The sequence below is a fragment of the Pongo abelii genome, chromosome 9 (genome assembly GCF_028885655.2).
Source record: "Pongo abelii isolate AG06213 chromosome 9, NHGRI_mPonAbe1-v2.0_pri, whole genome shotgun sequence".
NCBI classification, from domain to species: domain Eukaryota; kingdom Metazoa; phylum Chordata; class Mammalia; order Primates; family Hominidae; genus Pongo; species Pongo abelii.
Window position 1 is genome coordinate 122,506,970 of NC_071994.2, and position 12,728 is coordinate 122,519,697.

At 42.0% G+C, this 12,728-nt stretch overlaps 1 protein-coding gene and 1 non-coding gene across 3 annotated transcripts in view; one reads left to right on the top strand and one right to left on the bottom strand.

Annotated features, from left to right (window-relative positions):
• Window positions 1-12,728, top strand: part of CBL (Cbl proto-oncogene) — a 101,755-nt gene that overhangs the window by 79,899 nt on the left and 9,128 nt on the right. For both annotated transcript variants that reach the window (XM_002822604.3, XM_054525243.2), the window contains 4 exons: window positions 1,484-1,578; window positions 10,649-10,765; window positions 11,112-11,209; window positions 12,063-12,245. In XM_002822604.3, the coding sequence (XP_002822650.2) occupies window positions 1,484-1,578; window positions 10,649-10,765; window positions 11,112-11,209; window positions 12,063-12,245 (493 nt within the window). The remainder of the gene's footprint in view (window positions 1-1,483; window positions 1,579-10,648; window positions 10,766-11,111; window positions 11,210-12,062; window positions 12,246-12,728) is intronic.
• On the bottom strand, window positions 3,209-3,313 carry LOC112135592 (U6 spliceosomal RNA). The gene has a single exon (XR_002916854.1). It is a non-coding gene; the product is annotated as a U6 spliceosomal RNA (small nuclear RNA).

Genomic DNA, 12,728 nt, shown 5'->3' on the forward strand with positions numbered 1-12,728 from the left:
ATTCCATTTGTAATCTAACTAGAAAACACTTAAGTTTTAGAGAAATAAGAGGTTATTCCCAGATACGGCAATCATGAGGACCTTATAGAAGGAGTGGCATCTGAATCTGAAGTATTTCTTTGGAAAGTGGATACGGTTTTCAGATTGATAACAGCCACACTGACAGAAATGCTGAAGATGTATTGTGGAATGATGATTAGGTTATTTTAAGTAGAGCAGAAATTTTGTCAGTAGGAGAAAGAACTGGAAAGGAACATCACACTAGATTAGAGAGAGTTGAATACCCTCTCCCAAAAGAATTTTAATTTATGTGGTAGGAAATGAAGAGCATTTGAAGGAGGTAGGTTATTGGTCCTTTGTCTAAATATGCAAGAAAGGGTCCAGAACTGGGAGGTGGGGGAGGAATATTTGATGTTTTGTTCATTTATGCACTCAACAAAAAGTCTTGCCCTCACAAAGTTTATATTCTAATGGGAGGAAGATGGAATATGAACATGTTAATTGAATAACATAGTATGTTCACAGTCACAAGTGCTATGGAGAAAAATAGCCCAAAGAAGGGTATAGAGAAAGCTGGCATAGGAGTGGGAGGTATGTGGAGTTATAGAGTACAATTCTGAGCAGAAACCTGTAGCAGTAGGGAGGATGTGCCATGCTGATCCAGGGGAGATTATTCCAGGATGAAGGAAAAAGCAAGTGAGTTTGGGAGAGACTGTTTGAAGAATAACAAAGGGGTTTAATATAGCCAGTACTAAATGAGCAAGAGAGAGAATCATTGTTTATGAGCAGAGTGGGCAGCCAGATTAGGTTGAAGCCTTTCGAGAGCATGAAATAAAGACTTGTTAAGGCTTGAAAAGCAGTCAGTGGGTGGAAAAAAAGATAAGAAGTACCACATGTGTACCGCATGCGCATAGAAACGAAGCTTTTACCTGGCTGACTGTTGAATTTGAAATGAGCAGTTGATGGAAGCATCAGCAAGTAGGCAGTCAGAAATCTAAGGAGGTAGAATGGGAAGAGTGAAGTTGAGAAATGTTGTGGCACTAAGTGAATGGCGTCTCTTGGTTGCAGAGAAAGGGTAACACTCAAGTGGTAGCTGTGGGGTGGATAGCCTAATTAGTGAGTGTGGATTAGGTTTGACTTTCTGGCAGCATCAGTATAGAATGACCGTTTTGCGTTTGGATATAGATTATTTAAGATACTAATGGTATTTGTGTAGATAGCCAATTTACTCAAATCTTTTTAGAATAAAACCAAAAAGTTCATTTCCCTGGCTCTTTCTAGATCTCCACCTCCCTAATCTTTACATCTGAAGGTTCTTCGGAGCCTTAAGGCCCCTAAGCGTTTGGTCAGATGTGATAACCCCTGGGCATGGCATTGAGGGTTAGATTTGTATCTGTTACTGTTATTTTGAAAAGGTTCAATAAGAGCAGAGGCTCAGCTGTGGTAAGAAAGTTGTTTTTCAACACTTTTCTTTACTTTCCAGAGTGTGAATAGCAGCCCATTAGTAGGTCCAGAGTGTGACCACCCCAAAATCAAACCTTCCTCATCTGCCAATGCCATTTATTCTCTGGCTGCCAGGTAAGTCTGCTAAAGCTATATTTTGTACAGTGCAGTTGTTACTTGTAAAAAGCTTACTTGCAGAAAATTGAGAAAACCGAGAAAAGTGTAAAAAAGAAAATAAAAATCTCTGTTTGCACCATGTAAAAATGATTATATTTTATGTTTTAGAGTATTTCCTTCTTTTCCTTTTTCTGCATACATGTACCTAGATCTGTGTTGCTGGGGCCTGTCAATTTTATTAATATTTTCAAGGAAGTAATTTTGGATATCTGCCATCTGTTTCATTGCTCTGTGCTCTTTATTCTTCCAGCTTTCTTTACGTTTAATTTGCTGTTTTTCTAGCTTCATGAAATGGATGCTCTGTTGATCTGCCCAGGCTGCCATGACAAAATACCACATATTGGGTGGTTTAAATAGCAGAAATTTATTTTCCCTCAGTTCTGGAGGCTGGAAGTCTGAGATCAGGGTGCCTGCATGGTGGCTTTCCGATGAGGGCTCTCTTCCTGCATCTCACTATGTCCTTACATGGCCATCCTCAGTGTTTGCACAGATAGAGAGAGAGAGAGAGAGAGCGCGAGCGCACGCACAAGCTCTCTGGGGTCTCTTCCTATAAGGACACCAATGCTGCTGGATCTGGGTCCTCCTATCCTTATGACTTCATCCAACCTTAATTACATCCTTAGAGGCCCCATCTCCAAATACAGCCACCCCTCAGTATATATGCATGCAGGGGATTAGTTCCAAGACCCCAGGATATACCAGAACGCACATGGTTGGGTCCCACACTTGGCCCTGTGGAACCACATATATGAAAAGTTGGTCCTCCCTGTATGTGGGCTCTAATGAATACTGTATTTTTGAGCCAAACTTGGTTGCAATCAGAGAACCCAAGGATACAGAAGCCTGACTGTGTTTATTGATGAAAATCTATGCGCACACTGAGAATAAGGGCTTCAACAGATGATTTTAGGGGGCACACAAACAGATGTTTTACGGTATTCCACCCATTTTGATATGTCATATTTTCATTAAGTTCAAAATACATACTTTTTCTATTTGTGATTTCTTCTTTAATTTATGAGTTATTCATATGTTGCCTGATTTTCATACATGTGAAAATTTTCTAGTTATCCTTCTGTTACTGCTGGCTTTATTCCAATGTGGTCAGAAACCATACTGTCAACTAATTTATGGTAAAATTTGGTAATTTGTATCACCCTCAGTTCCTAAGAATGTGTATTTTGCAGTTTTTGTGTTGTAGCATTCTATATAAGTTAATGAGGTCAAGTTTGTTAATTGTGTTAAATCTTGTATCTCCCTAGAATCTTTTTTAAAATTTCTCTGCTATTGGATAACTGAGAGGAGAATGTTAAATTCTCCACCTATGACTGTGGTTTTTTTCTTTTCCTTTTAGTTATATTTATTTGTGTTATCTGTGTATTTAGCCTATGTAATTGGGGTACATAGAAATTTAGAATTTTTGATACTAAATAAGTTTTTATTATAATCAAATACCTCTTTTACTCTGTAGTTCTATTTCTTGCCTGCCTTAAGTCTGCTTTGCCATATATGAAAGTGGCTACATCACCTGTCTTCTAGTATTTGCATAACCTCTGTATTATACCATTTCACTCCTTCTGTTTTTTTTTGTAATATGGAACGCCTGATGGATTTGTGTCATCCTTGCGTAGACGCCGTGGTAATCATCTCTGTATCGTTCCGGTTGTAGTGTATGAGCTGCTGAAGTGAGCACAACTCCTATTCTTTAATAGTTATCAAGAGATTCTGTCATGCACTCTTGACTTACTACAGTTTCTTTTATTTATTTATTTAGAGATAGGGTCTTGATCTGTTGCCCAGGTTGGAGTGCAAAGGCTCAATCATAGCTCACTGCAGCCTCAACGTACTGGGCTCAAGAGATCCTCCCGCCTCAGTCTCCTGAGTAACTGGGATTCCAGGCATTCGCCACCATGCCTGGCTAAGTTTTTAATTTTTAATTTTTAATAGAGACAAGGTCTAGCCGTGTTGACCAGGCTGGTCTTGAGCTACTGGTGTCAAGAGATCCTCCTGTCTCAGCTTCCTGAAATGCTGGGAAATACAGATGTGAGCCATCACACCCAGCCTAGAGAGTATTTTAAATCAGCATCTCTGTTTGTTGCCCAGGCTGGAGTGCAGTGGCGCAGTCTCGGCTCACTGCAGCCTAAACTTCCCAGGCTCAAGTGATCCTCCTGCCTCGGCCTCCCAAGTAGATGGGACCCCAGATGCGCACTACCACACTCAGCTAATTTTTGCATTTTTTGTGGAGATGGGGTTTTGCCATGTTGCCCAGGCTGGTCTCGAACTTCTGGGCTCAAGTGGTTTGCCTGCCTTGGCCTCCCAGAGTGCAGGGATTATAGGCGAAAGCCACTGTGCCCAGCCCACTTTTAATTTTTTAAAAAGATAGTTGGCCGGGTGCAGTGGCTCACGCCTGTAATCCCAGCACTTTGGGAGGCCAAGGCGGGCGGATCACGTCAGGAGATTGAGACCATCCTGGCTAATGCGGTGAAACCCCATCTCTACTAAAAATACAAAAAAATTAGCCAGGCATGGTGGTGGGCGCCTGTAGTCCCAGCTACTCGGGAGGCTGAGGCAGGAGAATGGCATGAACCCAGGAGGCAGAGCTTGCAGTGAGCCGAGATCTTGCCACTGCACTCCAGCCTGGGCGACAGAGCGAGAGTCCATCTCAAAAAAAAAGAGATACTTTCACTGAATACAGCGTCTGTTTTTGTTTTGTTTTGTTTTGTATGTTTTGTTTTGAGACGGAGTCTTGCTCTGTCACCCAGGCTGGAGTCCAGTGGCACAATCTTGGCTCACTGCAACCTCCACCTCCTGGGTTCAAGCGAATCTCCTGACTCAGCCTCCCAAGTAACTGGGATTACAGGCACACACCACCATGCCCAACTAATTTTTTATTTTTTTATTTTTTAGTAGTGACAGGGTTTCACCATGTTGGCCAGGCTGGTCTTGAACTCCTGACCTCAAGTGATCTGCCCGCCTCAGCCTCCCAAAGTGCTGGGATTTATAGGTGTGAGCCACTGTGCCTGGCCCAGTGTAGCATCTGAACTGAAGTTGTTTTCTTTCAGCAGTGTAAAAATATTATTCCACTCTCTTTTGGCTTCCATTGTTTCTGTTGAGAAATTAGCTGTCAGCCTTAATGTTACTCCTTTAAAGGTAGTGTTTCTTGGCTGTGAGTGGTGGCTCATGCCTGTAATCTCAGCACTTTGGGAAGCCAAGGCAGGAGGATCACTTGAGTCTGGGAGTTTGAGACCAGTCTGGGCAACATAGTAAGACTCCCATCTTACAAAAAATAAAAAATCAGCCAGACATGGTGGCACATGCCTATAGTCCCAGCTACTGGGGAGGCTAAGTTTTGCTGGAGCCCAGGACGTTGAGGCTGCTGTGAGCTGTGATGGCACTACTTCACTCCAGCCTGGGTTACAGAGCAAGACCCTGTCTCAAAAAAAGAACATAAAATAAAATTGAAAAATAAATAAATAGGCCAGATAAGTAGGCCAGATGCAGTGGCTTATGCCTGTAATCTCAGCATTTTGGGAGGCTGAGGCAAGCGGATTGCCTAAACTCCGGGGTTTGAGATCAGCTTGAGCAACATGGCGAAACCCTATCTCTATGAAAAAGATACAAAAATGTAGCTGGGCATGGTGGTGCCCAGCTGCTCAGTGTGTGTGGTCCTAGCTGCTCAGGAGGCTGAAGTGGGTGGATTGCCTAAGCCCAGAAGGTCGAGGCTGTAGTGCGCCATGATTGTGCCACTGCACTCCACCGTGGGCAACACAGTGAGACCCTGTCTCAAAAAATAAAAATATATATTTTTTAAAAATGATAATGTTTATTTTCCTAGCTGCCTACAAAAAGTTTTCCCCCTCTCTGGGTCCCAGCAGTTTTATTATATCTTCCTTTGTGGTTTTGTTTGTATTTATCTTGTAATCCTTCGTAAGTTTTCATAAGTTTTTTTTTCTTTTTTTTTTTGAGATGGAGTCTCACTCTGTCACCCAGGCTGGAATGCAATGCTGCGATCTCAGCTCATTGCAACCTTTGCCTCCCAGGTTCAAGCAATTCTCCCACCTCAGCCAAGTAGCTGGGATTTTAGGCATGTGCCACCATGCCTGGCTAATTTTTGTATTTTTAGTAGAGATGGGGTTTCACCATTTTTGCCAGGCTGGTCTCGAACTGCTAATGTCAAGTGATCCACCCGCCTCAGCCTCCCAAAGTGCTAGGATTACAGGTATGAGCCACTGCACCCTGGCCTCCTTTTCTTTTTCAAACACTAACTAGAACCAAACCTTCGTAAGTTTGGTAAAGTTTATTTAGTTTGTGATATTTTTAATCAGTTTTAGGACATTGTCAGCCACTTTTCCTGAAAACAGACTGAATATTGCAGTCCCTCTTTGTCCTCCTCTTTTGGGACTACCTTTTCCGGAATGTTAGACCTTTTCACTATGTCTCCGAGAGCTCTTATGCTGATGTCTTTTTTTTTTCCCATTATTTTTTTCTTGGCATACTTTTTTTTTTTTTTTTTTTGAGGTGGAGTCTCGCCTCTGTCACCCAGGCTGGAGTGCAGTGGTGTGATCTCAGCTCACTGCAAGCTCTGCCTTCCGGGTTCATGCCATTCTCCTGCCTCAGCCTCCCGAGTAGCTGGGACTACAGGCGCCTGCCACCACGTCCGGCTAATTTTTTGTATTTTTTTAGTAGAGATGCGGTTTCACCATGTTAGCCAGGATGGTCTCGATCTCCTGACCTCATGATCCGCCTGCCTCGGCCTCCCAAAGTGCTGGGATTACAGGCGTGAGCCACCGCGCCCGGCCTATTTTCTTTGATTTTTTAGATTTATTCAGCCTCCCTAGTAACTGGGACTATAGGTGTGTGCCGCCACACCTAGCTAATTTTTGTTATTTTGTGTAGATATAGGGTTTTGCTGTGTTGCCCAGTTTTATTTTTCGATACAGATGCTCCTCAATTTAAGATGGGGTTATGTCCCAGTAAACCCATTGTAAGTTGAAAGTGCATTTTGACTTACAGTATTTTCGACTGGGTTTATCCAGATGTTACTCCATTGTAAGTAGAGAAGTGTATTTAATGTTTATTACTTTTGCACCATTGTAAAGTTGAAAAATCGTAAGTTGGGGACTGTCTGTGTTGTATTTTTAAGTTCTAGTGTTTCCATGTGATTTTAAAAAATGTATCGATTCCATCCTTTTTTTTTTTTTTTTTCTTTTTTGGGACGGAGTCTCACTCTGTCGCCCAGGTTGGAGTGCAGTGGTGCAGTCTCGGCTCTCTGCAACCTCTGTCTCCCAGGTTCGAGCGATTCTCCTGCCTCAGCCTCCTGAGTAGCTAGGATTACAAGCATGTGCCACCACCACGTCTGGCTAATTTTTGTATATTTAGTAGAGACAGGGTTTCACCATGTTGGCCAGGCTGGTCTTGAACTCCTGACCTCAAGTGATCCACCCACCTTTGCCTCCCAAAGGGCTGGGATTACAGATGTGAGCCATCGTGCCCATCCCATCTTCTTTTTTTATTGAACACATGAATTATTATTTTAATGGCCATATGTAACTTCAACTCTGTCCAGCTTGGCAAGACAGCCAGAATATCTAGCTTTTTTCAATTGCTGCTTTCTGCTTGTTTTCTCAAAATCTAGCCCCATGCGTAAACAGTTTAGGGATTTGCAATAGCTCTAGGGAAAATTGCCGGCATTTCAGGTATACTTCTCTGCTGTTCCCTCGTCTGTACTTTTTGGTCCCTTATACCTTGGCTGTCATTATACCTCAAAATTCCTGTCTCTTCTTAGTCTCTTTTCTGTTGTTATAACAGAATACCTGAGATTAAGTAATCTATAAAGAAAAGAAGTTTATTTAGCCCATGCTTTTGGAAGCTGGAATGTTGAAAAGCATGGTGCTGGCATGGTGAGGGCCTTCCTGCTGCCTTGTAACAAGGCATCAGCATATGAAGGTGGTAACTAAGTTTCCAACACGTGAAATTGGGGGACACATTTAAATCGTAGCATTCTCACCAGCCCATTGAGACTACTTTAAACCCCTAGTTCAAAACCCCTAATATAGGGCTTACTCTAATGTATTCTTTCTTGAATCTTAGCCTGTTAAGTCGTGGCTGCCTGGTTGCTCTCCAGTGTCTTCTTTCTTTTAAAGCATATATTGCCAACATGCTTTGTGAGAAGGAGGTTCAATTATATATTTTATGGACTTTATTAACAGAGAGTTATAATTAAAAATTTTTAAAGTTAGGCACGGTGGCTCACGCCTGTAATCCCAGCACTTTGGGAGGCCAAGGTGAGTGGATCACTTGAGGTTCGGAGATCGAGACCAGCCTGGCCAACATGGTGAAACCCTGTGTCTACTAAAAACACAAAAATTAGCTGGGTGTGGTGGCGGGCACCTGTACTCCCAGCTACTTGGGAAGCTGGGGCAGGAGAAACGCTTGAATCTGGGAAGTGGAGGTTGCAGTGAGCCGAGATCACGCCATTGCACTCCAGCCTGGACGACAGAGTGAGACTCCATCTCCAAAAAAAAAAAAAAAAAAAAATTGCCTTTTTAATGGCCCTTTTTACAAAAATAATACATGTTAACTAAAATTTAGAAAATATAGGTAAGCAGGCTGGGTGCGGTGGCTCACGCCTGTAATCCCAGCACTTTAGGAGGCCAGGGCTGGCAGATCATGAGGTCGAGATCAAGACCATCCTGGCCAATATGGTGAAACCCCGTCTCCACTAAAAATACAAAAATTAGCTGGGTGTGGTGGCATGTGCTTGTGGTCCCAGCTGCTCGGTAGGCTGAGGCAGGAGAATCGCTTGAACCTGGAAGGCAGAGGTTGCAGTGAGCCCAGATCACGCCACTGCACTCCAGCCTGGTGACAGAGTGAGACTCTGTCTCAAAGAGAAAAAAAAAAAAGAAAAAGGAAATATAGGTAAGCAACATTGAAGAAATAAATGTTATCTATAATCTTACTATCTAGAATCAGACAATAGTTAGCAATTTGATACATGTTCATTGCCATTCTTCCTTGTATGAAATCATATTGTCATTGCTGGTTTTCACTAGAAATATCTTGAACATCTTTGCATGTTATTACATATTCTATTGCAATGATTTTCAAATTATTTCACATGATTATACATCAGTGTAACTAAAGTGGAATCACAGTTTGTAAAATAGATAAGAACAGATCTATTGTAGTAGAAGCAGCAGTAGGCTTCTGTGGCTCCGGCTTGGAACCTCTAAGGCACTTGGGGACACAGTTGTGTGGTTCAATATTTATTCAGTACATTATTATTTGGTATTTAAGTTATTGCCTAATTTTCCAGCATTATAAATAATGCTGCAATGAATGTTCTTGATGGTTTCCTTAGGAGAAATTCTCAGAAATGGAATTTCTGAGACCAAGAGTATGCATGTTTGGTAAATACTTTTGTTGAATTACACAACAGAAACGTATCAATTCCTTATTTCTACAGCTGTGTAACAAAGTACCCATTCATTTCCGACTTCACTGACACCGTGTGGCCAAATACCACATTAAGAACAAACTAGGGCTGGGTGGGGTGACTCAGGCCTGTAATCCTAGCATTTTGGGAGGCTGGGGCGGGAGGGTCACTTGAACCCAAGAGTTTAAGACCAGCCTGGGCAACATAGTGAGACTCTGTCTCTACAAAAAAAAATTTTTTGTTTAATTAGCCTGGTGGTGTGGCACGTGTCTGTAGTCCCACCTACTGAGGAGGCTGAGTTGAGAGGATCACTTGAGCCCAGGACATCAAGGCTGCAGTGGGTTGTCATCATGCCACTGTGCTCCAGCGAAAAATCTAGGTGTTTCTTTCTTAATATGGATTGTCCTCCCGCCATCTCATTTTATTGTGAAAAATTACAAAGATAGTAAAGGTGAAAGAATTTTACAGTGAACACCCATATACTGATCACCTGGATTCTACTTTTAGCATTTTATTATACTTGTTTTATCAAACTATATGTCTGTCTTTTGGTGTTTTCAAAGTAAATTGTAGATACCAATACACTTCTGCCTCAGAACTTCAGCATGCGTTGCACAAATCTTAAGTGGATATTTCCCATTAATGGCAAAAAACCACAATTACTTTTGCACCAACCTAATAAAAGTAATATGTAGATATAAAAAAAAAACCTCAAGTGAGATTAAAGGGGACTTCTATGTTCTGTGTTAAGTGTCTATAGCACTTACATGTGTATTATAAATGTGTTGCTTTTATAATTAGGAGAACTAAGCATCAACAGACAAATAAATGAAAGAGATGCTCCTTGTAGCGTCTTTAGGATATGCAAAAATAATAGGAAGGGAGGAGAAACACAAATTCACACTCCAAGAAGTAGGTTTTTGTGTGTCTTTTTTTTCCCCCTACAATTTGGTGGGGTGTTTTTGTATTTCTTGGGAGTTTTTTCGTTTCATTTCATGGGGTGGCAGAAGTCTTGTTTCCAAAGTTTCTGGGTGAAAGTTACATGCGGATATAACAGCCGAATCCTTGATGTGGGAGTCGGTAGATCTGGGATCTAGCCTTAGAATTTATGCTAACGGCGGTCGCTTTATCTCTCTCTATTTTAAATTTTTCTTATATAAAACAAGGAGTTTGAGAAAGCTTTTGACAAGCTATGTATTCCTTGAAACCATAGGTAGAGTTTAGAATTGGAATTTAGTTTACAGTTCTAACATATTGTCAGAAAAAATCTTGCTGTTTCTCTAACTCTAGGGCCTGGGACTCTATAACGAAACTTCTGTAGGGGATTAGGACTAACCAGTATCTCAGGTGATTAGCCCAGTATATCACCTCTGAAGCATAAAAGCTGCACCTTTGGTCAGTTGAAAGTGACATTTTTAGTTAGTGTGCTTTTGCTAATTACTTGTCTTGGTCAGCAGAAATAATAGTTCCCTAGGTGGCATGTATTTTGCTCTGTTCAGTTTGAGTTTTGTCTGTTTTTAAGCCATTTATTTTATACTTCAAAGTTTACCGGTTTGTTACTTCTTTTTCTATTTTTTATTCTTCATCTCCCAGACCTCTTCCTGTGCCAAAACTGCCACCTGGGGAGCAATGTGAGGGTGAAGAGGACACAGAGTACATGACTCCCTCCTCCAGGCCTCTACGGCCTTTGGATACATCCCAGAGTTCACGGTAGGTTCACAACAACCCTTTTTGGGCCCTATACCTTTATGTGGGTAATTGACACCCTTCACCTGCTTGGCTTGCTACCTGCACATACTGTTATCCAGTCAGATTAAAGCAGAAAGATAAATCTAGCCGTTAATGGTTTAAGCCTTTTGTAGCTGTAGGTAATTGCACTTATGTTTTCTCAGCAACATGAGAACCTCAAAAACACACACACCTATAACTTGCCACAAGAGTCAACCTTAACAACATTTATTAGTGATATTGGCAAAACGAGAAGATGAAACTTCATAAGTTTATAGATAACAGTTCTATTTCCAAAGATCATTATGGCACTTTCCTTCTGGTTCAGAGCATGTGATTGCGACCAGCAGATTGATAGCTGTACGTATGAAGCAATGTATAATATTCAGTCCCAGGCGCCATCTGTCACCGAGAGCAGCACCTTTGGTAAGTTGCCATTCCGCTACTTTAAAAATCATTGATATGTCATAGGAATGAACATGTAATATTTGGCAATTGAGATAGCTTGATCTAAGCTGAAAATTCTTCTGTAGCTGGGACTACAGGTACATGCCACCATGCCCGGCTAATTTTTGTATTTTTAGTAGAGACAGGGTTTCACTATGTTGGCCAGGCTGGCCTTGAACTCCTGACCTCAGATGATCCACACCTCCTAAAGTGCTGAGATTACAGGCATGAGCCACTGCGCCCGGACAAAGCTGAAAATTATTTTCAGCAATCTTTGGCAAAATATCTTTGACATGGGCACACTACTCACACTGCTGGTTCCTTTTGTGCTTTTGTCCTTCCAGGGCCTAGAGACATTTGTGTTCTATACCCTGGACCTGTAAGCTCCTTTTTTTTTCTCATTGCATTGATGAAATTCTTTTATGTGGGGGTGGTGAACACTCAATTCCCATGTTAACTAGCCTACCAGATTGAAAGTTCAAGAAGCCTGCCCTCACAGGACGCTTTGCTGATCTTCCAAGGTGGAATGTGGGTAGAAATGTTTATTGAATGATCTGAGATGACACTGGAGTCATTGGCATCAGTGGCTCTTAACCTTGTCAAGAATAACCTTTGGCATGTTCAAAAATGAAAGCTGCAGTGTTGGTGCGGATTTTATTTTCTATTTTTATCTCTGTTTATGTGGTGTTTGGCCCACAGTAGACAATCAGTAACTGTTTGTTGAATGAGATAAATGATTGCAAACATGCAAAAATGAGTGGCTGCCCCGTATTGAAATGTATTAGAAGATGAAGTGTGTCAGAAGAAGATAACATCACTCATTTTTCTCCAGGTGAAGGGAATTTGGCTGCAGCCCATGCCAACACTGGTCCCGAGGAGTCAGAAAATGAGGATGATGGGTATGATGTCCCAAAGCCACCTGTGCCGGCCGTGCTGGCCCGCCGAACTCTCTCAGATATCTCTAATGCCAGCTCCTCCTTTGGCTGGTTGTCTCTGGATGGTGATCCCACAACAAGTGAGTCTCCAGGCTACTTTGGGTTTGTCCTGAATGGCAGTATGGCCTGTATGTTTATATTGAAAGGGAGATGACCTCTGGTGACAGTAAGTCCGTATGTAGGCTAAACATTATGTCTAAATGGGAGGAAAGTCCCAAGTTAGGAAGTTAGACTGTAGTCAGACTCTTTAGGATTTTTGCAGACTTAGAAAAGAGGTCGTTCCTTAAACTCTGACTCTTCTTATGTTAGGGGGGTAGGTAGGATTTATAGTTTTTCAGAGTATGCCTTATGACACTGGTAATTAGGCTTGATGGCTCAGAGCACACATTCCTTTTTCCTGGGCTCTGTTCCATTGGAAAGGAGGCGTGCTAGCTCTGGAACACACACTGAATGGGCCTGGAGCCAGCCCATGTTGGGCCTTGACTACTGGAAGCTGCTCTTCTTGCACCTGTGGCTGCCTGGTAGGGCAGCAGCCAGAGTTGCTGTCACTTTGGAAATTGAAG